Source organism: Styela clava, chromosome 11, assembly GCF_964204865.1.
Source record: "Styela clava chromosome 11, kaStyClav1.hap1.2, whole genome shotgun sequence".
In the NCBI taxonomy this organism is placed as follows: Eukaryota; Metazoa; Chordata; class Ascidiacea; order Stolidobranchia; family Styelidae; genus Styela; species Styela clava.
This window is the reverse complement of record NC_135260.1, coordinates 145435-169717: the sequence shown is the minus strand read 5'-3', so window position 1 is coordinate 169717 and position 24283 is coordinate 145435. Positions and strand designations below refer to the sequence as shown.

At 35.6% G+C, this 24283-nt stretch overlaps 3 protein-coding genes across 5 annotated transcripts in view; 2 read left to right on the top strand and 1 right to left on the bottom strand.

The window, feature by feature from the left end:
• LOC120348061 (cadherin-23-like) overlaps nucleotides 1–24283 on the bottom strand; it is a 92357-nt gene that overhangs the window by 7725 nt on the left and 60349 nt on the right. For both annotated transcript variants that reach the window (XM_039418171.2, XM_039418172.2), the window contains 8 exons: nucleotides 21698–21912; nucleotides 20218–20369; nucleotides 16480–16640; nucleotides 15925–16150; nucleotides 15532–15691; nucleotides 14880–14999; nucleotides 13964–14203; nucleotides 13229–13404 (listed from right to left, as the gene is read on the bottom strand). In XM_039418171.2, coding sequence (XP_039274105.2) covers nucleotides 13229–13404; nucleotides 13964–14203; nucleotides 14880–14999; nucleotides 15532–15691; nucleotides 15925–16150; nucleotides 16480–16640; nucleotides 20218–20369; nucleotides 21698–21912 — 1450 coding nt within the window. The remainder of the gene's footprint in view (nucleotides 1–13228; nucleotides 13405–13963; nucleotides 14204–14879; nucleotides 15000–15531; nucleotides 15692–15924; nucleotides 16151–16479; nucleotides 16641–20217; nucleotides 20370–21697; nucleotides 21913–24283) is intronic.
• Nucleotides 6037–12384, top strand: LOC120348064 (cholesterol 25-hydroxylase-like protein). The gene is made up of 7 exons (XM_039418177.2): nucleotides 6037–6306; nucleotides 7370–7508; nucleotides 8133–8298; nucleotides 8629–8762; nucleotides 9390–9501; nucleotides 10161–10330; nucleotides 11189–12384. The coding sequence occupies exons 1-7, from the start codon at nucleotides 6072–6074 to the stop codon at nucleotides 11265–11267; spliced, it is 1035 nt and encodes a 344-aa protein (XP_039274111.1). The 5' UTR covers nucleotides 6037–6071; the 3' UTR covers nucleotides 11268–12384.
• On the top strand, nucleotides 16157–19210 carry LOC120348063 (uncharacterized). 2 transcript variants are annotated; one of them, XM_039418176.2, is made up of 3 exons: nucleotides 16157–16306; nucleotides 17788–17985; nucleotides 18558–19210. In XM_039418176.2, the coding sequence occupies exons 2-3, from the start codon at nucleotides 17788–17790 to the stop codon at nucleotides 19062–19064; spliced, it is 705 nt and encodes a 234-aa protein (XP_039274110.2). In that variant the 5' UTR covers nucleotides 16157–16306; the 3' UTR covers nucleotides 19065–19210. The 2 variants fall into 2 exon arrangements, with proteins under 2 accessions (XP_039274110.2, XP_077974250.1); XM_078118124.1 differs by lacking the exon at nucleotides 16157–16306 and adding an exon at nucleotides 17293–17340.

Below are 24283 nucleotides of genomic sequence, written 5' to 3'. Positions count from 1 at the left end.
CTCCACAGATAGATAGATAATGATTTATTTCCGATACAAGTACATAATACAATAAGCATGAGCAAATAACAATAAGCATAAAAATGTATACGGAAGGGGACGGGCAAGACTTCCAAGGTCAACAAGGTCGACCGACCCCTAAGGTAAGATTCTACCAAGACAGGACACTCTAAAGCAGGCATCATAATTACAATAGAAGAAATATAAATTTTTGAGTTTTAAGCCCGGTTAAGAGGCCCCAGAAATCAATTCCCCGAAAGTATTGGAATAGAAATAAAAATTACAAGGAACAAGAACATCACATGATTACGCAGATCATGTTTTACCCACAGGCCATATTTTTATATGGTGTTATTGGTGTCACTATAAAAAAACGCCCCCTCGCCTCCTCAACCAGTACCCATTAATGCTGTCCTCCCGCTCCAGTTATGACATTCAGCATTTCTTATGAATATTTCATACACAATATTTAAAGTCTTACAAAAGCAGTGGAAAACAATAAGCCTCGTGCCAAAACTAAATATTATAGCAATCTCAACAAATTACTTGAACTGTTGAAATTTGGTTTTAGTTTGACAGTGGCCGCATCAAGCGAGTCAGATTGAATTATCTAATCCAGGATGAATTCGCTCCACAGATAGATAGATAATGATTTATTTCCGATACAAGTACATAATACAATAAGCATGAGCAAATAACAATAAGCATAAAAATGTATACGGAAGGGGACGGGCAAGACTTCCAAGGTCAACAAGGTCGACCGACCCCTAAGGTAAGATTCTACCAAGACAGGACACTCTAAAGCAGGCATCATAATTACAATAGAAGAAATATAAATTTTTGAGTTTTAAGCCCGGTTAAGAGGCCCCAGAAATCAATTCCCCGAAAGTATTGGAATAGAAATAAAAATTACAAGGAACAAGAACATCACATGATTACGCAGATCATGTTTTACCCACAGGCCATATTTTTATATGGTGTTATTGGTGTCACTATAAAAAAACGCCCCCTCGCCTCCTCAACCAGTACCCATTAATGCTGTCCTCCCGCTCCAGTTATGACATTCAGCATTTCTTATGAATATTTAATTGGTGATTAAGTTAACAACTCGGCGTGTCATGCTACAATGTAAACATGTTGTTACGTGTGTTATGCATTATTTATGCTGGGTGTTGTTATATAGCCAGGCTGTTCGATTGCGCTCATTCGTATATTCGAAGTTAATCTGCTGTAAGCAAGGTGTCATGCATTCACTTAGAAGTAATGCAGGATCTTTTCTGAGGAAAGTTTTAGGCAATTATTAAAATGACAAGAGCTAAAAAAATTTAAATAAATCAATTTGACGCTGATATCAATACTTCAAAAAGAAGTTCTAACAATATAAAAATATTGATATGCAATAGTGCTCAACTGACCAACAGAGAAGCATTTTTCAGCCCGTCTTATTGGAGGGGTATATGGAAAAACCCTATTTTTCAGTGCTAAAAATAGGCTTCGTCTTATTTGACGGATAGACTTATTCACCGGCAAATATGGCATGTGTATCAGGCTAGGATTGGGCCCTAGTTTTATTCCGATTTTCCTTATTTTGATTCTATTATGAGTTCGGGAACTATCAAGTGAGTATACCATATACGCCAGGGGGCCATAGGTTTCAGTCCCTTTATACAACTTGATGTAAAGTAGGTCAACAAAATTAGTTACCTCCATATTAGTACACATACTTCCGGAGCGCCGTTGATTGTAATTTTAAAGCTTGTTTATCCTAATAATATCAGATCAATGCTTCACTTTGCTTTAACCACTATATTCTCAAGCATAAAAGTTTCATACAGCAAGTCAACACTATTAGGGAAACACAGGAGTAATATTGAACATCCGTAAATTGTGACTGCTTTTTGCACTGGTTTTATTACCAGTATACATGAGGAAATAACTGTAATACTAAACCTATCTCCCTGTTTCCTGTCACACAATTAATCAATATGAGCATGGAGGTGCACAGTAATTATCTGAGCATGTAACAGGAAGGCGTGTAGGTTCGAGGTGTTACAGGTTAGATCAGAAATGGGCAAAAATTTTTTTATCCAAAATTTTGCTCACCTTGACTGGCGAGCCATGTAAGTGAGCCATGTAAGTGACATAAAGAGATACATTTTATGAACAATATTTACAAAAACGAAAGTGAAAAACAATAAGCCTCCCTCATGCTGAAACTAAATTTAAGTGCAATTTTAACAAATTCCTTGAGCTAATTTTAGCTGAAATATTAAAATTTGGTTTTATTTTGGTTGTGACAGCAGCAGGTGAGTCAGATTGAATTAACCAATGGCTCAATTGGGCTAGCGGGCCATAGTTTCTCCATGTTAAGTTTAGATACATTAGAGTTGATAAGGTTATATCAGTGTTTCTCAAACCGTTTTGCCCCGGACGACCCACATATGCTTTTCATCTAGCCTCACCAAACACCAAGAAATTAGAATCTAATATTGATTGGTGGTTTGCAGAAACTCAGCTTATGGTCTTGACAATTGACAATCAAGAAACAACGACAACGGTTAACGATATTCAACGATTAACAAAACTCCATGCTTTCTAGACTGGCACGAGGCTTGTTCACTTGTTGGTCGCCAAAGTACGATTGACATGCCATCATGCCATGGAAACAATTTAGTCCCAATTTTGATCACTGTTCTGCGAACGCTCCAAAAAAGCTCTCGGAACAGCAGTGTTTTGTGGGACACAGTTAGAAAAACGATCGTTAGATAATTGAGTTCAACTATAAAAGTTGTGGGTCTGTTTAGTCAATATAAAACAGAATAGCGTGGATATGGACACTAAGACATGAAGGAAGTTCTAATTTGGAAGCAAATTCTCACACATATCGGAACCTTCAAAAAGTTATTAAAATTAATAATGGTAGTAAGTTTTTGCTTACAGAAAATTATAAATTTGATATCAGGCATCCTTTCAAACAACTTTTTGTGTTTTAAATACACAGTCTGTTGTGTGAGTTAAAGCACTATAGGTAATTATTAATATAAGTCTGAAGTAGGCAGGCAGACAACTGTGTAACCATCAAAACAATCTTGAGAAACCAGAATACCTCATGGACTTTATTAGACCAGATTGGCCTCAATGTTAAGAAGTGTTTATTTAACCACCTGTCTATCTGTGTATGAAGATGAGATTAAAGTGAAATGAAAAAGAAAACATTAAATTGGTAATCGCCTAATCGGTAGTTCATTTTTCAGCCATATTGAACATACACAATGTAAAAAAGAGATTGAGAATGAGATTAAGATTGGAAAACCTAGTATGGTGTTTTTATTTCATGATCTGTGGGCCCTTTGTAGAGACTATAAAGATGTGTGGCCCCTTCGTTAATCGATAACAATATCTAGTTTTGAGTAAAACATGTTTTTATCAGTAATTTTATTATATTCGTTTAATACTAAAAACAGACAAACGAATGCAAAAGAATTAAATGCTAGTAGGATTGAAACCTAGTAAAGGCCTATTCCAATTAGTAATTAGCATAATTGCCTTGAAAGATCAAAACAATTTTGAAGCAGCCACCAAAAAGTTCAAGCTGTTTCCCGTAAAGAATAGATTTCCAACATTTTATCCACACTAACATTATTTATTCATAAATATTTTCCATGAAACTTATGATAAATAATTATCTATTCGACATTATTATTGAACATTATGCCACTACTAGTCTTTGGGAACACTTTTGTTTATTTTGCAAGGGGAACACTAGATTAAGATTCAATTTGAAAAGAATTTGCCTTGTCACAGTGAAATGTTCAAATAATGGAAAATTAACCCTCTGTTCACCAAGCAAAGAATATTGAATCTGCTAAAACCAAACTCCAACTAGAAATATACCTATCGTTGTGGAGTAGAATTCACCAAGCGTTGGATTGTTCACCCACTAATAGGGAACATGATCTGGGTTCAGACCGTCACAGGTTAATTTCACCCTACCGATGTAGCATTGTTGATAGTAATTCTGCTCAGTACAAGCGGAACTGCAAATTCAGACATTTAGTCCATGTGCTTGGCTGATAAGCCAATGGTGCAAAGCTGTAATAGTTTGATTATAGTAATGGTTTATTTATACTTTGAGCCTATCCATCCATTCTTCTCTTCATTCCATTATTAGTTAAAGTCATACCAGAGTAAAAATATAACTATGTATAATCATAATGATTGTTTCAAGTTTTCATAAATATTAAGTCTCTAATTAATAAATCAAAAAATTTAAAATTATGGTCCGTTTATCTTACAGTGCCAAATCAAAAATGGAATGAAGTGGATAGTAGAGGGTTAACCACATTTTTGAGATTAATATAAGCATGACCTACCAAATGTCAAATCTACATAAACGCCGGTAGTGATGGCAGCGTGGTCGATGTTAAAAATAGATTTGAAAAAAAAAAGTTTATGAGCATAATACCAGTAATTTTTGGACTATAAATTAAAGATTATGGGAGTGTAATCTGTGTGTCTGGATATGGAAATACTTCCAGAGTTTTATGGAAAAAGGTTGCAGATAATTTTGTGAGCAGAGAATTGTGGAGAACACTTTAAATGAAAGTAATTTTAAAGGAACTGATTGCAGAAATCTCAAGCAAAAAAGTATTTAAAATCAGGTTTCAATACATGGCATAGAAAACACAGACTGATACTGTCAAAATTGCCGAATATTTCATTGCATTTTCCACATATACCGAATGTCACAAGATAAGATTGCCCGTGGAGCGCTTTAGGTTCCATGTTTAAACCTAATTTATAGTTTTGGCACCTTTTCTAAATATCCATCCTGTGTGTTTGTATTGTGTGTTCTTTCTTGTGTTTTTGTTACAGTGAAGATCAAAATAAATTGTCTTTTTTATCTACCTATCATTCAAGGTCCGAATATAAACAATTCAAATGCCTAATCGCCATCCAATCAATAGGTATTATTGATCAATAAGTTTCTATAACTGGCATTAAGTAATTAAGATAATATTGGTAGATATGGCAGAGTTTCAGTGCTTTGATTCTGACAAGGAAGCTAAATCTAACTAATTTATGAGCTTATGGAATACAGTTGTTGCTAATTCCACTAATAGTGCAAATCATTTTTCTATATAGTGCAATTTATTTAGAATATGAGAGATACATGTACTGACACAGAGATGTTTAAAAAGTGAAGTTTAAATTCATTTTAAACTCTGCTTCGGATAAAAATTATCAGATGAATAAATAATTGAGCTCTGCAGTCAGTATTCACGCACCATTGCACAAGAAAGGAAACATGAAGGTCCTTCTACAATAGCTGCCCTTTAATAAAGCCTTTGAAAACAAGTTAGCTACAGTATCTTATTTGTGAGAGTGTGGTGTGAAGAATTTGCAAGCAAGCAGAATATAGAACCACAGTGATAGCTTAATCCAATAACTTTGTGGGAATAAGTCTACTGGGTTTAGTTAAAACATAGGCATCTTTGTATGAGTCTCAGCCCTTCAGTGAGGCATGACTGAGCAGCATAATACTAACCTATTGTTAAGGCATCAATTCTGCTACCAAATGCTTTCTTGTTTCAAGAGTTTAGCTTGATTTTAGGGTGAAATTGTACTATGGCTAGAGACTGTCTACTTTGATATAACCTATAAAGTTTAGAAATCGTTGAGGCCTGAGGGATGATTTTGTCTATCTTGAGTTAGGTTGAACCAGCTTTTCATTTCAGGGGAATGGGTTGTTTCGAAATTTAGGGGTCGGTAAATATTTTTCTATTTTCGAAAAACTGACTGATTATCTGAACTGATAAATATGGCACTTTCTGGATATTCGAAAACAATTATACTTAGGTTAGGTTTCAAATTTGGGAACGGCCCCTCAAAAATAGGGTGTGGGGGGGAGGGGGTTAAGGAAATCACTGGGTTAAACAGAGGACGCAGAATTACTGTTACCATGGTGACACCAGAAATATCAGTTGATGCTTGCTGACCTTATGTTACACAAAATATTTTTCAGAACATTTTCCTATCTTTTTTTTACAGAAATATGTAATATAATAACTATGCCACCAACAAACCAAATTCCAACTCGGAGTCACACTTCACCGCACATAAAAACCACACTTTTAATATCGGACAAAAAATTTTCTAATTTCGTTGGAGAAAAAGATGAAGATGTGGGAATCTTACAACCACAGCGACGATTCACAGCGAGTCAGTTGTTGGTTGCCAGAATTATTTTTGCACTTTCATGTTATTTTTGCTATTTAAAAGCTGAAACATTCCAAGATTGGATAGGTGAGTGTTCTCTTGGCCCTAAGTTCAATGGAGTGTGAATAGCAGCACTAGCTTTATTTAGTTAAATTGAGAATATTCTGGCTAGTCATGGTTGAATAATCACTCGAATAATTTAAACATTATCAAAGTGTGACTAGCAGGAACAATTTTCATGTTATAATGAGTGTACCAATGCTGTCTGACACTGGGTTGTAAATTCTACATTTCAGGAGAGGTAAAAAGTCTAACTAAGCAGAAGTGCATAGCCTTATTTCCCACGTTTGTATCTCTGATTAAAAATAAAACCTGAAAGGTTGAAAATAAACTAAGAATAGCCCGGGTAATTTTGCACACTAACAAAAGTAGTCTTTCATTTAACCAAGGTCAAATGAAATATTCATACACGCAGATTACACTTTTCTTCAAAAACCTACTTTTAACAGCAATTGCATTGCTAGCATTACAAGCATTCATTTAGATTTGACATTTTGGTTGGTAGGTAATGCTTATATTTCAAGATTCTTCACTAAAGATTACAACACATTTTTGCTAGTGTGCGGAGAGACCATTAAATCACTCAGAACCGTTGCACTATCATCATAGTATTCACATGAAGGAAGTAAAAATAGTTGGCATATCTCCATATCTAATCTCAAATAATAGCTGGAAAAGAAAACAAAAGCAACATATCATGGAACTATTTTATAAGCTTTTTTTACCCTAGCATATTTTTATATGATGCTTTTCACGCTGTTTTTTACCTTCATGAACAAAGCTATATACGAATGGCCACTGACTAATGTTTATGCTGACTAATGTTTATGGCTGTTTTTTGAAGGGTCACATTGACTACCTAATTTTTACAAACTGGGTGAACTGCAGTGGCGTAGCCAGGGGGGGTGGTGTTGCGGGTCAAACCAGCTGTTTGGATCTAACTTGGCAAAGAACCCCGCCCTCCCACCCCCCTTTAACTTTTCTGGCTACGTCTCTGGTGAGCTGGTACATGTGATAATCTCCTCCTGATAATCTCCATCTCCTTAAAAACCATCCAAAACTCTTAATTTACAGCAGTTACACTTTTCAGACACATGCTGGGGTTATCTACGAGACCAATGGTGGTTCCAGACTGTTTATTTTGAAACCTTACTTGTCGTTGTTTATTCTTTTCCACCAACATTTTTCTTCATGATTATCGACAAAATTTCCTATTTTGATAAATTCAGGTAAGAATTGATAAGTTCAGGAAATATCATTGGTATTTGTACTATTGTAGTCTGGGATTAAACTAATCTAAAATATACCTGGTATTCTGTATTCCAAAGGATTGGTTTAAAACAAAGATTGTTCTTTTCATTTTACAATATTTTTTTCATTTTGTCATAGACTAAAATCTTGCATCATTTGTAATTTATTTGGCTACTTATTACCTTATTACATAATTTATATTACACTTATATTACATTATTACACTTATTACATTATTTTGGCTAATTATTACATCATAAGTGGTTTTTCAAGAATTTTTTTGGAGGGTGTTTAGCTAATTAAAAATAAAATATTTGTTAAATTTAATCTTGCTCGCCTCATTTTGAATAAATTTAGATATTGCGATTCCATTCACATATTTCAGCGTTAATATGAATAAAACATACTTTCGCCGCACTATGCATTATTTTATTGATAACAATAAAATTTGAGGTGGGGTGCGAGACCCAACAACTTTACAAAAGGGGCGGAAGCTTTGAAAGTTTGAGAACCACTGGTATAATGTTTTGAATACTAGGACATCGCACCCACAATAAAGTCACACTCTACATTGCGACTATATAATTGCTTTTGTTTTTCAGGGTCTCACCCAAGGGAGGCCTAATTTACTCAGAGTCAATGCAAGACATTTTATTCCATGCAGTTGAATACATTTTGCCTCTCTCTATCTTAGACACTCTCCATGTCAAACACTATTATGGCGTAACCGATGATGTAATAATACAAAAAAGATTGAATTGGATTCAAGTGAGTGTGGTTTTTTGTTTTTTTGCCGGTAGGCTCGGCAACTGAAATGGTAAAGTTTTTTTTTCCATAGTAATAAAAAATCCATGGCCTCGAGTCCAAAAATCATCTAAATATCCTCTCTTATGGGATTCAAACCTAAACATGACAGAGTTGTAAATATCTCATGTATCTGGGACAGGCATTACATTTCTATTACAAACCACCTTACAACAGGTTGATAAAGAGCAAGGGATACGAATTGTCTCATAATCCTCTCTCACAGGATTAAATTCTACATATCTAGCATAGAATTCACAACAAATTATTTAATCTCACATTCATATTTTTCAGAGAACACGAGCATTACCTGAGTACTCTCCTAGGCTCAGTGACATCATAATACATATTTCTGTTGCCATAGTGATCTATGATATCATGTTTTTTATCATCCACTACAACCTGCATAAATATCAGATTTTATACAGGTAGGAAATATTTTCTCAAATTCTGCAGATTATGGAATCGTCAAAATAGAACACTTATTGTTGCGGCCATATTTGTGGCCTTTGCTATGTTTTTTTCCGAACAAGGCTCTGCTAGCAGAAATCTAAGTATTGAATAAACAATTGATTGGACTAGAGGTTTTCTCTCACATTATTATGTTGTTGGGGTATTGTTATAACTTAGATTTTTTCTATGCTGCATTATCACACCAACATTTTTTCCTTACTGATCAGTTAGAAAGTACAGAATTATTTTCAGTTCAGTATTGTTCATAAAACTTGGCTATTGTATCCACAAAAGTTGTTTCGCATAATTTATACATTTTTTTTGCTCTGACTGAGACTTAATGACCAGTGGTTTTGACTGGGGCTGTAACAATTGGCGGTATCTAGAACACAAAAGGTAAAAACATAAAGTGTTAAACTATTTCCCATAAGTTCGGTGGGCCTTATTAAATCGTTATTCGGGTCGTACGTAATTGGCCCGTAGGTCGCTGTTTAGAAACCACTGGCTCATAATCTGACCCCTTATGACTGCTTATACAACCTTGTTCATAGCAAAAATGCGAAGCACTCACCTTGAAACGAACATACACATATTTAATTTAGAACGTTTCACAAGAAGCACCACACCCATGTTGTTATCAATGCAAAGGCAACTGATCACCAGAACTGGATTGAAAGAATTGTTTTCATTCTGTCAGCAAATGCCGGGTTGAAGGTAGGATGGGATTTACATATTTATCATGGGGGAGAGGAAAGCCTATTAGCCGACTCAATCATATGGCAAACCATGGCCTCTCGTCAGGTATAGGATTAGTTAGCCAGATATTTGTTTTCGGAATCATGCACTTGATGGTGGAGGAAGCCGTAAACGACCAACGTTTACATGAAACACTCTGTGGCGGCGAGGGGTCCAGCAATCCTCTTGTACATATGGTAAATAACCCCCAAGTGGGATTTAAACCTGCAAACCTAAGTTCCTATGTTGGTACATTTGACAATAAGTTAAGTTCACCATGCAACAATGAAAAAATGACCATACATACGGTCATTAGAGTCACTTTCCCCCTAAACTAACTAAAACAAGGCTTCAACACAATTTAAGATGTGACTCAGATTACCTCTGTCAACAAATGCTAGATTAAAGATGAACTGTTAGTTGGTATAGTCTTTGTTTATTGCTGAACCCTAACCTTTGAGATGGGTGCTTTTCACATGCAATCCATGCAGCTAGGAATGCATGAATATCAATAAATTTTCAATATAAAGTCTGGTGCCCAAGCATTACAATGACTTACTTTAGCCATGTCGTTGAAGTGAATTTTAAGTAATTTTTTTTTATTATTAATTTATTTATTTCGTTTCCTTCACATTTAGGTGCAGGGAGCTCATCCATTCACTCGCACTATATTTGTTTTTGTGTTCGTCACAATCCTGATCTATAACCATTGTGGGTACGACTTTCCTTGGACGTTTGATAAACTCATTCCAGGGGATATTTTCAGTGGCTCAAGAGAGCACTATGTCCACCATGCTAAAGGGAAAAGGTAAGGTAATAGGGGTGCGATTTCACATTTCACTATGATGTTAATTTTGAACTGCTCTATAGTAACAAAAAAAAAAGATTAAAAAAAAAGATTCAGCTCAGCAATGTCACCATACCTACGAGCAAAGATGGCCAAATACAAATTATGAAATATTTTTTAAATTAGGTCATGCTCAACATTGAACATGTTTGCTTGATTTTACAGTAATACCAATAGTAAGTTTAAATAAAATATATTATATAATAAATGAGAAAAAACTAAATTTTTTTTAATTGTTATTACTGCTGAATTTTTTGTACATGTGTTCAATGTTGGGCATGGACACCCTGTATGTACATTGACTTGCAATTTGAACTAAACAGTAATTCAATATCTACAGTTTGCATCACAATTTGCATGAAAACTGTATGGGTATATTGTAAGACTCTTCCAACTGGTTAAAATGTCATGATTCCAATACACTTTAAATCAGTGGTTCGCGAACTTTTAAGAATTTGTCAAATCTGGCACCCAACCTTAAAAATAACTAGCTAACAATAAGCTGGAAAAAACAGATAGTAAGGCGAAAAAGTATGTTTTATTCAAATACCTCTAATAAAATATGTGGATGGAACATAAATATTTAATTTGAGGTTATGTGGTGGATAATGCACGTAGTGAATATCCAAAATAAGGAGCACAAGATCAAATCTAACAAATATTTTTATTTTTAAGTTTCACGTCCCCTCAAAAAATAGGGGCAGGCCCACTGTTCGGAACTACTGCTCTAAATTATATGACATATAATTGCTGATGAAAGGACTAACAGTAAATCAAGTATTATTTGAGGTTTCTATCAATTAGTTCTCTTTTTTTTAGGCATTACCAATTTTGCTTCACTTATTTGGATAAAGGATTGGATTGGCTAGAAAGCAGGAAGAAAAATAAGAAACTATGACATCACAAGAGTCGATGACAAGAGTGTTATAGGTCATTCGGAAGTCTTTCAAACATATTGATAGTCACACTAAGACCAATAACAAATTCTCTGCAATGCGACTCTAGCAGCTTGTATACAAGGCTCGCAAACAAAGTTTTACAAAAATTCTCTATGATTAAACAATTATATAAAACTTGAGACAAGCTAAACACAAGAGTCAAAAATCAGTCTGTATTTATGAGTAAAATAAACCCCCATCACACACCCCTTCCTCTTCACAGACTTGTCTGAAGTATAAGTCGAAGAAGGTAATGCTAACAAAGTGACACATAAATTTAAATTACCTCAACGCTTTATGCATACTGGTGAAGGAAGCAGTAACCGGCCGTTAGAGAAACACATAACATTTGTACACTTTCTATATATTGCAAACTTTCTAACAGATTTATTTATTTTTCATCTTTTCCACAATCTTCAATTTGAACTGAGCCTAATATGAGTCTCATTTCGCTGTTGCCATGTGGGGAGTTTCAGTAGCAAAACAAACATTCCACCCTTTTCACCAGCAATAACTTGCCTTTAAAGCAGGAATTCCCAAACAGGGGTCGCAACCCTAAATTGGGTCGGAGTGATAAGTAGTTAGGGTCGTAAACAGGTCATGGGGTTGCTGAGGTATGGTAGGGGATGGATGTACAAAGAAAACATCTAAGATTTGACAAACCATGTTAAATTTAGCAGTTTGTACCATGGCTTACTGTAAAACAGGCCTATAGGCATCGCTCTATGCTTATGCTATAGAAAATGTAGGTGCTTATTGTGACATCACTGTTTTTTTTAGCTTATTTAACTTAATACCACCACATGACCAAACTCTAAAGTTTCATGAAAAATATATATATTGACCTGGGGTCGTCCTGAAAAAAGCTTTGGAACCCCTGCTTTAAAGTCTCAGTTCAAGAGTAAAAAGTGTTTGAAAGTGAATATGCAACGCCGCACAGTTATAACCAAGAATAGTCTCATAATGCAGCATAATTAAGGCTCCAGACCATGGAGGAATTCAAGTTTTTTTTTATATTTATAGTTCTGCTACTGTCTTTGTGTGTTTATGATTGAAATAAAATTTGTTCAAAACTCGCTAGTTTGAGTGACTATCGTATACCTTCACACTGACACATAAGCGTCCGTATGATGTGAGGCTGCTTTAACAATAATAGAGATGACTTCTGTAAGTAATTCAATTCAGGAGTCCTGATAAACAATTCGATTTAGGAATGTAAGACCATAGTAATCTAAAAAATCTGGCACCTACTAATAAGTATAGAAGAAGATTCTTTTTTATGCTTCCCACTGCAAACGAAGCTATGCTTTAATAATATAGACCTGCTATTAAAAACTGCAATCTCCACGATTCGACATTGTCTACTCAATACATTCTGAGTGAGGCGATGGGCTAGGTTTTGAATCTGAGATATTTAACCTGCAATGCAGACTAAGCTATTGCCTCCATGAAACACAAAATATGGTCACTGCCTACTTTATATAAAAGATGGAGAATGTAATCAGAACAGCCGTTGTGTTCGCTATGCTTTTATTGGCATATTTACTAATCCTGAGTCAAAACCGGGAGCATTGAATTGAAACAAAGCTGTGTTTTGGGTTATATTGGGGGTAAGGTGGGGAGCATGGGTTTTGAATCTGAGTTAATTAACCTACAATGCAAACAAATATATGTCTACTAGGCTTCACCAAAGACAAAATTTGGCATTTGTCTACTTTATATATAAGGTGAAGAATGTAATCAGAACAGCCGCTGTGTTTGCTTTGTTTTTATTGGCATATTTACTAACTTTGGGTCAAAGCCAGAGTTAAGATTTTGAGCGGAGTGGGACACAATTCTCATGATCCACAGCCTCCATAATCATGATTCAAAGTATTTCTGCATCAACCCATATAATACTACAGGATAAAAATTTTCTCACCCTTCCCCATAATCTTCTAACGGCCGTGCAGTGCTTATTACACCCTCTACTGGATTAATGCTAAATACTCCGAATACAGATTGCTGAGTGATGTTGTCATGGGATCGCAACAATGTATTGGTGATTGTGTATGTCACAATGCTGTTATTCCCTATGTCATCATCAGTTGCGAGAACCTGTGATGAAGAGGAATAAGATCAGTCGCTAATATTGAATGCTTTTTAGGTTAGCGAAAGAAATGAACAAACAAAAACTAAGTAAAAATAGGCAAAACCCAATTATCCCAATATAAACAGAATCATACAGAAATTAGTAATGGGCCAACTGCTAATCTGATCCTGGGGGAGAGGTAGGCTGATAATAAAGCTTAATCATATGGCGTACCACGACCTCTCGCTCGGTTACCATTCTATGTCGGGTATGGGATTAGTTAGCCAGTCATTTGTTTTAGATGCATTGACTTGATTATGGAAGGCATCCGTAACAGCAGTTATGGGGACCACCCTATGGGGATGAGGAGTCCAGCAATCCTTACGCAGATAGTTTTCTCACATGAGATTCAAAACCCCACAAAGAAATCAGAGGCACATAATGGCCACGACCCACGACCATTATTGTTCTACTTTTCAGTCTTCAACTTATCTATTATCCTAACCTAATATAAACAGAATCAAAGAAAGCAGATTTTAAAGTTAGTGACAGGGCAATAACAGAATATTACAAATGTAATGAGACCTTCAAGACTTCGGTTCCAGGCTTTGCTTGGACATCGGTTGCCGTCACATAACTTTTCTTCTCAAACACTGGCCATTCATCATTGACATCATCAATTACTATGGCAACCTCAATCAAACTGGGGTCATCGGATGGATCATATTGGGATGTAATAGGAGCTGATGGTGACATCACAGCTACCATATTGTCAGAACTTTCTGATGTCATAATCAAACCGCCGGGTAAAGACTTGTCCTGTTTCTGAATGAAAGATAAGCAGGAGATAAATAAAAACAACAATTTTGTGAAATAATCCTTTGTAATATTTTAACTGCTTCTGGCAAGATTCTAGTGTTATGGTTGCAAATCCACTTCTAGTCGGTTCAATCGCTTCTGATACACAAGACATGTTCACTCATATGTGTCATGTGACTGAGTGCCCCAATGTGTGAGCTGTTATTGTGTTTTTTCATACTATTGATAAATTTCGCTATTTAAATAGTAGCTGGCAGTGGGATGGCTAAGATTATGATTGAATTTTTGTCTCGATGAAATATTCTTTTACTTGAGTTTATATTCATACTAAAGTGCTACTGACCATGATCTGCACTGGGACACACTGTCAATAAATTGCTTAGACTGGGTTTTTATTAACGTATAAAAGCGCACTGGGCTTTAAAGCGCAACGGCTACTGGTACTGGTTTGAAGCGAAGGCAATCAGCTTAAAGCACTATCTAATCCATACATTAGGCGCGTCTGCTTATGAAGGGGGACACACAAATTTTGAAGAAAAAAAAAAGTATTTAATTTATGGTCTGTAATATTAGGTAAATACAGGACAGTCAAAAAACTGTCAAAATGGGAAAATAACTAGTAACCTCTCCCTATAACTGTATATTGTTATCCATTATTTGGTGTAAAAACATTCATTTGTACCTGAGAAGCAGTGGCTTTGGATCCCATAATTGTATCTGTGATGTCACCAAGCCCTCCACCTTCTTCGGGTAATTTAAAAGGTTTTGCAGGGTAAATTCCACCACCAACAAGGCTGTCGAGCTGCAAAAAGAATTTGTAACACTCATCTCTTCATCTTTAGATTAAGGCAGAGAAACAGTGATACTAGTTTAGTAGAAATGATGGCCTTGTAGCTAATGCAATTATGTTAGTTGAATTGGACCTCCTGAAGTATGCGCACCAAGACGGCGCACAACCTGAACTCAGGCTGTGTATCAGGTTAGGGTTCAGGTTATGCGACATCTTGATGCGCATACTTCAGGGTACTGTTAAATTTAACAGTTAGTTAGATTTTGGCTCATCCCCCAGTCCTTTCTAGTTTCATTGCTTAAGGTTATTTCACAGGCAGTTTTCACTTTGTTGAGCCTGAATTGTTTGAACATAATGGGATTTGGACTACCAATCAAAATAACTTCTTTAATTACATTCAAAGGATAATTAGCGGCCATGAGTGCTAAAAGTGTCAGGAAGCCTCCAACAGTATTCCAGTTATTTTGACTTCAACTTATTTTGACTTTTGACTTCATCAAATTTTGCTAGCACTCTCAACTTGAAAAAATCAACTTAAACTTACATTCTCCAAGCTTCTCTTGACAACAACCGCAGCTTTCTTGTCTTTTCCTCCCCCGCCAACCAGAGGTGGACCGTTAGTGTCCTCTACTGGTGAATCAGAAATGATTGGCATGGGACGAGAATAGTTTTCGTCATTTGTAGCTTTGATTATCAAAGTGTATCTGAAGTACAAAGTATAAATCAACATTTCGTTTGTTTGCTGAAATGCTTGGCAGTTGGCATCTTCAGTATTAGGAATGCTATCACATCTCTGATTACCCTGTGTGTGTTCGCAGGTTCAAATCCTGCGGAAGACAATTATGTGTGGGAGGATTGCTAGACGTAACATAGAAAAACCAGCAATTATTTCAGACAGAGCATGGCACAGTATATTTTAAATTTGATTAATACTAACCTTCCTATTTTTTCTCTGTCTAACAATCTCTCCAGAATAATTTGCCTACTTTGCGTTTGCACCGAGAACATACTGAGATCGACAGGTTGATCATTGCTCAATACTGACAACAAGTGGTAGTAAACATGAGCATTCTCGCCACTGTCACGGTCCGTTGCACGTGTCACATGACCAATACTCTGTCCAATTCTGGCGTCTTCCCTCACATGAATTGTTTGATGAGCTCCTGAATTGAACAAAAGATGTTGGGTCAGCAAAAAATGAAATCCGATGAAATATGAAGAAATAAACCAGAAAGAGTTGGAATGGTTTTTTTTGAAGCAAAGGACGATTATGAAAAGAACAGAACCCATGAACTTATTTCTACGAAAATCAAGAAAAGGTATTTAAAAATTAAACTTCTGTTCGTGTGTAATTTACCCAAAAGTTTCTGCAATCTACGAAGCTTTGCACAAAAGTTGTGTTTTCTATAGAATATGTTCCCAATGACCTGGATTGTGTTTTGTGGTTTGTTGAAATAGTGTTAATATAATAACAGATAAAAGGGCCCCATACCTCCTCCATTCTCAATGTTGCTCGACTTTCTAAACTCAGGTTTATTGTCGTTACGGTCCAGCAATTTGATGGTCACTGAAGCGTCACTTCGTAGAGGCGGCAAACCAAGATCGACCGCACAAACCTTGAGTGTGTATTCTGGTATCTTCTCTCTGTCGAGTCTAAACAAAAAGATTGAAAATAAATGATGAAAAGATTGTAACAAAGCAAGATCGTTTGCAACTATCCGTTCACTACACTATCAGATGATTGAACAATATTTGCATTATAAGCAGGATGGGATCTGAGACCTCTAATACACTTAGACCAGTCATTAGGAAATTAACTTTCAAATTATGTGTTATTCATGAAATATGAATCCATTCTTCGGGAGATTATCTTTTTGTACCAGTTTTCGACAATTTTTGGCATTAAATGTTTTAAAATTAGTCGTGATCGCCAAAAATTGTTTAAAGTACATTTATTGCACATTTAGCTAGTTAATTGTTAACCAAGTTAAATTTTCTTTCCAATTGTGATTCGTACTTCGGAAAATAAACCACTCATAGTGAGATTTTATTGCCCTGCATTGAGCAGACTATTTCTCCCAGGCCATAATGCAATTAACACTATGCCTAGAGGTGCAAATCACCTTTGTTAATATGTTTGACTGATTCAATCCGCTGTTTGTTATTCATGCCATATAATTTAATGTTAGTTGGAGTTATCATAATGGGGTATGGGAGACATTGAGCTTATAATAAAAATATGTATTTGCAGGGTAGAGGAAGGGAGATAAGATGGCCTGATTATATGGCGTCCTATGGTCTTCCAACTGGTTACTAGTCCATGTTGAGTATGAAAATACTTCTTTTCAAATGTGTAAGTGTCTATATGGTAGATAGAACCAAAACCGACCTGCAGTTATGTGAACCACCCTTCGATGCAGTTATGTGAACCACCCTTCGATGGGGGGTACCCACATAATTTCGCTTTACCCTCCAAACAATGAGTGAGAAAAAATCAGGCAGAGATAAAGAAGAATAGTTGACTTTTTGCCTATTTTCTCAGGCCTACATTTATACAAACTTTAATTGGCATAAAGTGCACATTAATAATCACAAAATGGGGTTTAATTTAGCGGCAGCATTTTTTTGTAAGTGAGTTGAGAACAAAAATTTTGGAAACCACTGTTGTATAGGAAGTTTACGTAATGTAAAAGTAATCAATAAAGTAGGAAAATATTTTCCATTTAATATGAAAGAGGAAAGCTGAAACATACAATATCGACTGCAGCTCTGATATAAATTAATTTAAATTCATTTCTAGATGGATTTAAATGTCAAAGCTTTAAGACAAATCTGGGAGAGTAGGGGTCAAGATGCTTGGATACGAGAGAAAATAGTTCTGAGAGAAGGCGGAAGAACATCATTAGATCTGAGAAATGAGGCCAGAGGAAGAATACCAAAAGCTGTTTTCACTTTGAAAGATTTGAATGAGTTATACATGTGGAGATGCGACATAAAGGTTTATATATGGAACAGTTTATTCTGCATTCTTTTTCTGAACTTTCGAAACTGGAGTCTCCAACAAAAATTATAGTTGTCAAAAGTGGTTGACTGTGAGATCTCAGCTATTTACTATCAGTCTGGCTAACCAACAAAAAATTTATGAACTAAGTTTTTTACAGGAACTTAGTAGGCAATTAATAATGTGCAATTTTAGGTGTGTACCAATATGAAGGAAACTAATTTTGTTCGCCTACTTTACATCGTGTTGTGTATATAGGGACTGAAACCTATGGGCAGGGGGTATATTCACTTGGCTAACACAGACAGTCCCAGGACTAAAATAGAACTAAAATAAAAAAAATTGGAATAAAATTATACCCTAACTCTAACCTGTTACATATACTATGGGAGTACCCATAAAACAATTCGGAAACATATAAAAGCGAAACTATTTTATTTTATTATAAAGCCGAAGGCAACCAAATGTTGATATTCTCTGTAAAGAGGCATATATTATAGAATTTCAGAAACCACTGTATCCAAAACTTTGCAATACGAGTTATTATTTTCATATTATCTTTACCACAGGTCTTTCCCAAAACTCTATGTTGCAGACTCAAGAATCTCTCCGTTTTAAACCTCAGCAGAAATAAGATTCCAGCGATACCAAGAAGTATTACAGAATTGAAGAATTTGGAAGACCTTGATTTAAGCCACAACTTAATCACAGAAATTCCGCAAGAAATTGGAAAACTACAAAAACTTAGTTTACTTCACTTGAATTTTAATTTTATTCTCGAGCTACCGGAAGAAATCTGCGACTGTAAACATTTGAAAATATTCAATGTAATGTCAAACCAAATCGCGAAGTTGCCGAAACAATTGCACAATCTGACATCATTAATTGAATTTGATTTATCAAAAAATAAGCTCTCTGGCACACTCGAGTGTTCTGTGGGGAAATTATCAGCTTTGGAATGGCTGGATATAAGCCATAATCAGATTTTGGAATTGCCGAGTGAAATTGGAAACCTAGTACAACTGAGGTCATTGTACTTGCAGAACAACATTGTGACATCACTCACTACCAGATGAATTATGTTCTGGATTGTGCATATATCTCGATACTTTGAATGCAAACAATAACTGTTTGCAAACAATACCTAGAAATATTGGGCATTTGAAAAGACTGATGACTTTCTGGTGTGCTGAGAATGACCTTGAAACTTTGCCAGATGGATTGTGTGACCTTCAAAGACTAATGACCCTTGACCTTTCTGGAAATAGACTCAAAAGCATTCCAGAAGACTTTGGTAACTTGACCCAACTCACCACATTGTGTTTGAAAGAAAACAATTTAAAATCTTTACCAAAATCTTTCACAAATCTTGAATGTTTAAAAATCCTAGATTTGAGTGAAAACCAAATTTCTGGGAGTTTAGTTGAAGTTTTGGGTAAAAATTTGTGCAAAAATTTACCAGTTTTGCATCAGGATGTTAAAAATAACCTGCAAGAAGGTTTGTATTTATATGGAAATGATATTAGAATTGATTAAATCACAATGAATAAAAGCCTTAAGCCTAAAAGCCTAAAGTGTGTTTAAAAATAAAATAGACTGAATATAGTATTGCTTTTTGGGCAATCTTACGCAGGTAGCATCGATAGTAGAGTTTCTCAAACTATCATATGAAATAGGATTTTCATATTTATCTTGTGGTAGAAAAAAGCCCATCATGGCCCGTTGTGAGGTGACCGGACCATGTCAGGCATGGGATTCGTTTGCCAGTTGGACAATTTTGTTTTGGACGCATACACTACAAGTGGTTACATGACTATGGCCCTATGGGAGTGAGGTATCCAATAATCTTTCAGCACATAATTATTCCCTTCTGAATTCAAACTTGCGGACCAATGCAGGGTATTCTGAGGTGCGATGGCAAGCAAATTCCTAGCACTTAGCCCAATGAGTCATTCTGACAAGCTGTATATAAATAAAGCTTTCGATTTGTTCTGAATAGGATCACAAAAGAGAGTAAACGTGATAAAATATTTGGGTTCTGTTTACCAGTCCATGTCGAGTATGGAATTAGTTGAACAGTCATTTGCTTCAAACAGATGGGCTTGGTTGGTAGTGGAGAAGGCCATAACTGAACTTGAGAAGAAACCAAGAAATCCTCTCGCATACAAGTTGAAACATTAGGATTTATGAGTACGGTAGTTGTTTTGCTTTGTGATGAATTACACAAACCTTTTAGCAGTAATTATTCTTCCTGTGACCTCGTCAATGAAAAATGATTGATCATCTGTGACATCACAGAAGCTATATCGAACAATTCCATTCAACCCAGAATCAGTGTCTTCTGCTAACATGTACCCAACAGAACTGCCGGCCGGGTCTTCCTGAAATTAGAAGATAACATGAGTGGGCGCTATATCCCAATGGTTAACGCATCAGTTTTAACTACATTGGCATTGCAAGTTGAAAATATGGGGTTCAAATCCTATAGTGTGTAGATATTTGCAAATCGAAAAAATCTTCTGTTTTTCTAAAAAGAATAGGATTCACATATTTATCCTGGGGGAGAGAAAAGTCAATAAACCAACTTAACCATATGGCGAACAACGACCTCTAGTCTGCTTACCAGTCCATGTTGCATATGGGATTAGTTAGCTGGTTATTTGGTTTCAGATGTAAGCTTTGAAACAGTGGCTTTTTTTTCTACTGCTCATAAAAGTTTGTTAAGAGTGTTTGGTTTGCACTGGTTTGGGTACTCCCATAGTATGTGTACCAGGTTAGGGTTGGCCATAATTTTATTCCGATGTTCCTTATTTTAGTTCTATTGCAAGTTCGGAGACTGTCTGAGTTTGCCAAATGAGTATCCCCCCTATAGGTTTCAGATGCTTTACACAACTTGATGTAAAGTAAGCGAACAAAATTAGTTACGTTCATTTTGGAACACACACTTCTGGAGCACCCTGGTTTGCAGGTTCTAATCGTGTGTGAGAAAAATATCTGCCAGAGAAGTGCAGTATCACCATAACAGGTTCATGTAACAGTTGGATGGTTACCATTTTTGCTACCATTTCATGACATTAGATTGATAAGTTTGTAAATACGCTATTCTGATACTGAATCAGTAACCAGATATGGTTCTGAATATGATTAAACCGTTTTATTGACTTCCCCTCCAGCTGTAATAGCCATAATAAACCCTACCCAGCCACAAATCTATCACTAACAACATCAAATCAACAGGACTAATTTTCGGTCAAACCCAGCAGTTGGCACATCATACTAAGCAATTAGACTTCGTCATTGCACCTCTAACTATTATGGGTGGGCTCGCGTGCTCAAATCTTGTGGCGGGGATAATTATTTGCTGGACTTCTCACCATCAAACAATGGTCAGTTACACCTTTTACCACCATGAAGTCCATGCATCTGGCTAACTAATCCCATACCAACCTGGACTGGTAACCGGACGAGAAGCCGTTGTCCGCCATATGATTAAGCCGTCTCATCGCCTTTCCCCTCCCCCGGGATAAATATGTAAAATCCTACCCTATCTGAAGCAAATAACAGGCTGATTACTTTATGTCTGACATAGCCTGGTGACCATACGAGAGGCAGTAGTAAGCCATTTGACTAGAGTGACTTATTGGCTTTCCTACCCTCCACCCCACGGAAAATATGAAAACTCACCTACTAAATAAATGACACCACCCACCTCATGAATAAAAATCTCTTTTCCATCAGGTTCTTTAAACACAGGAGCATGGTCATTGACATCGACGATATCTATAAGAATAGTCATATTGCTCGTCAATCCTCCTCCATCCGTGGCAAGTACTTCAAGTTTGGGATCCTCAAGATTGCGTGGGAGAGCTGTAAGAGATTTCTTAACAGTCACATGACCTGACGATGAATGGATTTTGAAGAATCCTGGAATTTAAAAAAGTTTGGTTAGGGTTCAGAAATGTAAACAATTATTATTTAATTGCTTGTGGGAACTGAGCCTTGAATGGAATAATTAGATAACCCTTCTTAAGAAAAAAGCAAAACAAATGAAACTGGGAAATAATAAAATTTCTCTAATGTTGAACTGCACCTTCTCACTCACTCTGGATTGAGAATTGTTAACTAGTTATTGCTTAAGATGCATGAAAATTGCATTTTAATACCCCTCCCCAATATATTCTCGAAGTCATGAGTATCTATCTACTGTTGTTTCCACAATATATGAACTATTCTATGCTCGCCAATCCCAATCTACCAGAGGCAAATTATCCAACAAACAAAAATGGTACAATTTTGGAGTAATATTTCAGTTCTTTATAGTAGGAAATAATTCCAAATTGAGAAATGGCCAAAATAAGCGCTTCTATCTGACCATTCGATATATTTTGGGATGTTTGAAAGCAAAATTTAGCTATTTTAAGGTAATTAATACTGCATTTTCTATTATAACCATCACCTAAATAAAAATATGTTTACACATGTTTATGGCAAACTATATACCAAAAGGTTAGTACAATTTGTATTACATGTCATTAAATTCAACTCTTTTGATTCTTACAAATACTTAAGGTTGATCTCTTTAAAGCTAAACTCACAACAATATGATAAAAAAACGCAAATTTTATTACAATTTTAAGGTAACACATCCAAATATTCCCTATTGAAGTCTATAGGAAGAGATGAGTTACCAGGTCTATGACCAACTATTTATATAAATATATATATATTGTTCATCTTTCACAAAGTATAAGTTTATTTCGACTACATAATCAGCATAACTGGTAATGAAATGATTTATAAAAACAAGTAAATAAAAACTGATTATGAAATCAGGGGCGTAAACAAAACCTTATTTAAGGTTTAAAATGTACAGAATATAAAAGGACAACTGCTTACATAGCAGTGGCCTCCTGTTCAAAGCCAGAGTAAAACTGTAATACTCAAAATCTAAATTTAATTATTTGCTAAGTCAATTTCCCTACTCTTTTTGTTTATGAGCTTGAACGAATACAAACAGGGTGTTCTCTAGATCCAAAATAACTTGAATATGAGCCATTTAAAAAAAGTGCAAAGTTCAGAACAATTATAGGGTAATACATTCCAATTTTCTACTAAAACAACTCTTAGGTAAGCTTAAAGCTTTGTTAAGTTAAGACTGCCCAATGTAAACTCATCGACCAATGAAGTACTTGACAAGCGTCGTTAAGAATTCAAAAGTGTTTGAGCCACACGACCACGAAGTAACTTGAGTGGATTAAACAACCCTTTGGCATTGCTAGGCCATATCGGTAGGTTTTAGTTGCATTTAAAACTAAGACAATCTGGAAATAGAGTTGCAAACTGAATGTTAAGTAATATAAATATTTCCATGTGAGAGTCAGGAAATGAAGGTGGGGCCAGGGTGTGTCCATATGGTGGCACTGATATATCAGAGCATTTTGAATGCATGATTTGAAGCTTCAAAAGGGAATGCAGTTTTTTTTATATATGTAATGGTGGATAGCACCATAGAGAGTTTAGGATAAGGTAAAATGGGTTAAACAGAAAAAATTCTGACCTAGACTTGCAATAACCTAAGATACACATAATCAAAAAAAACAAATGAGTGAAATAGAAAGTGAAAGAAAAATATTTGAAATAAATAAACCCAAATTAACAAATGCAGTAAAATCGTTTGTAAAAATGTGTCTGTCACCAAAGTGTTAAGCATTATGGAGAAATCTTCTACTTGATGATAAACAGACACAAAAAGAGGAGCGCCCGCATCATGACTTTACTATTATTCACAGCAAAGTTAATCATTTACTATAAGTGGTGAAACTTAACATGACAAGAACGTTGTCAACAGTTTATTGCTTCTGTATTGGTGTTTAAAGATTTGAGATTAGACAAATTAGAAGGGAAAGGGGTTGATGTCTAAAAGAAAAGGAAAGAGAGGGGTTTGAATTCTCAGAGTAAAATATATCAACCAATTTAATTAAATTCCTCTATTCACTTTTAGGCTCTTTATTGGTAACTCACTATGCATTGGAACTACTTTATATACTCAATCTTCATTAGATCATTAGCTAGTTTTATGCGCAAGCAGCATTCCCGCTTCTGTACAGTTTTGTACCTGTAGTTTATAATGTGTGGGTACATACGTATTATATTAATGAAAAAAAAATCAAGAATATTGGTGGTACCGCAGCAAATACAAAGCGAAATTCCAACCTAAGAAAAATTAAGTTCCTTGATGGAGTGGAATTTCTCTTCATTTGGGAAACATTGAGCTAACACATGAACTTTGCGATAA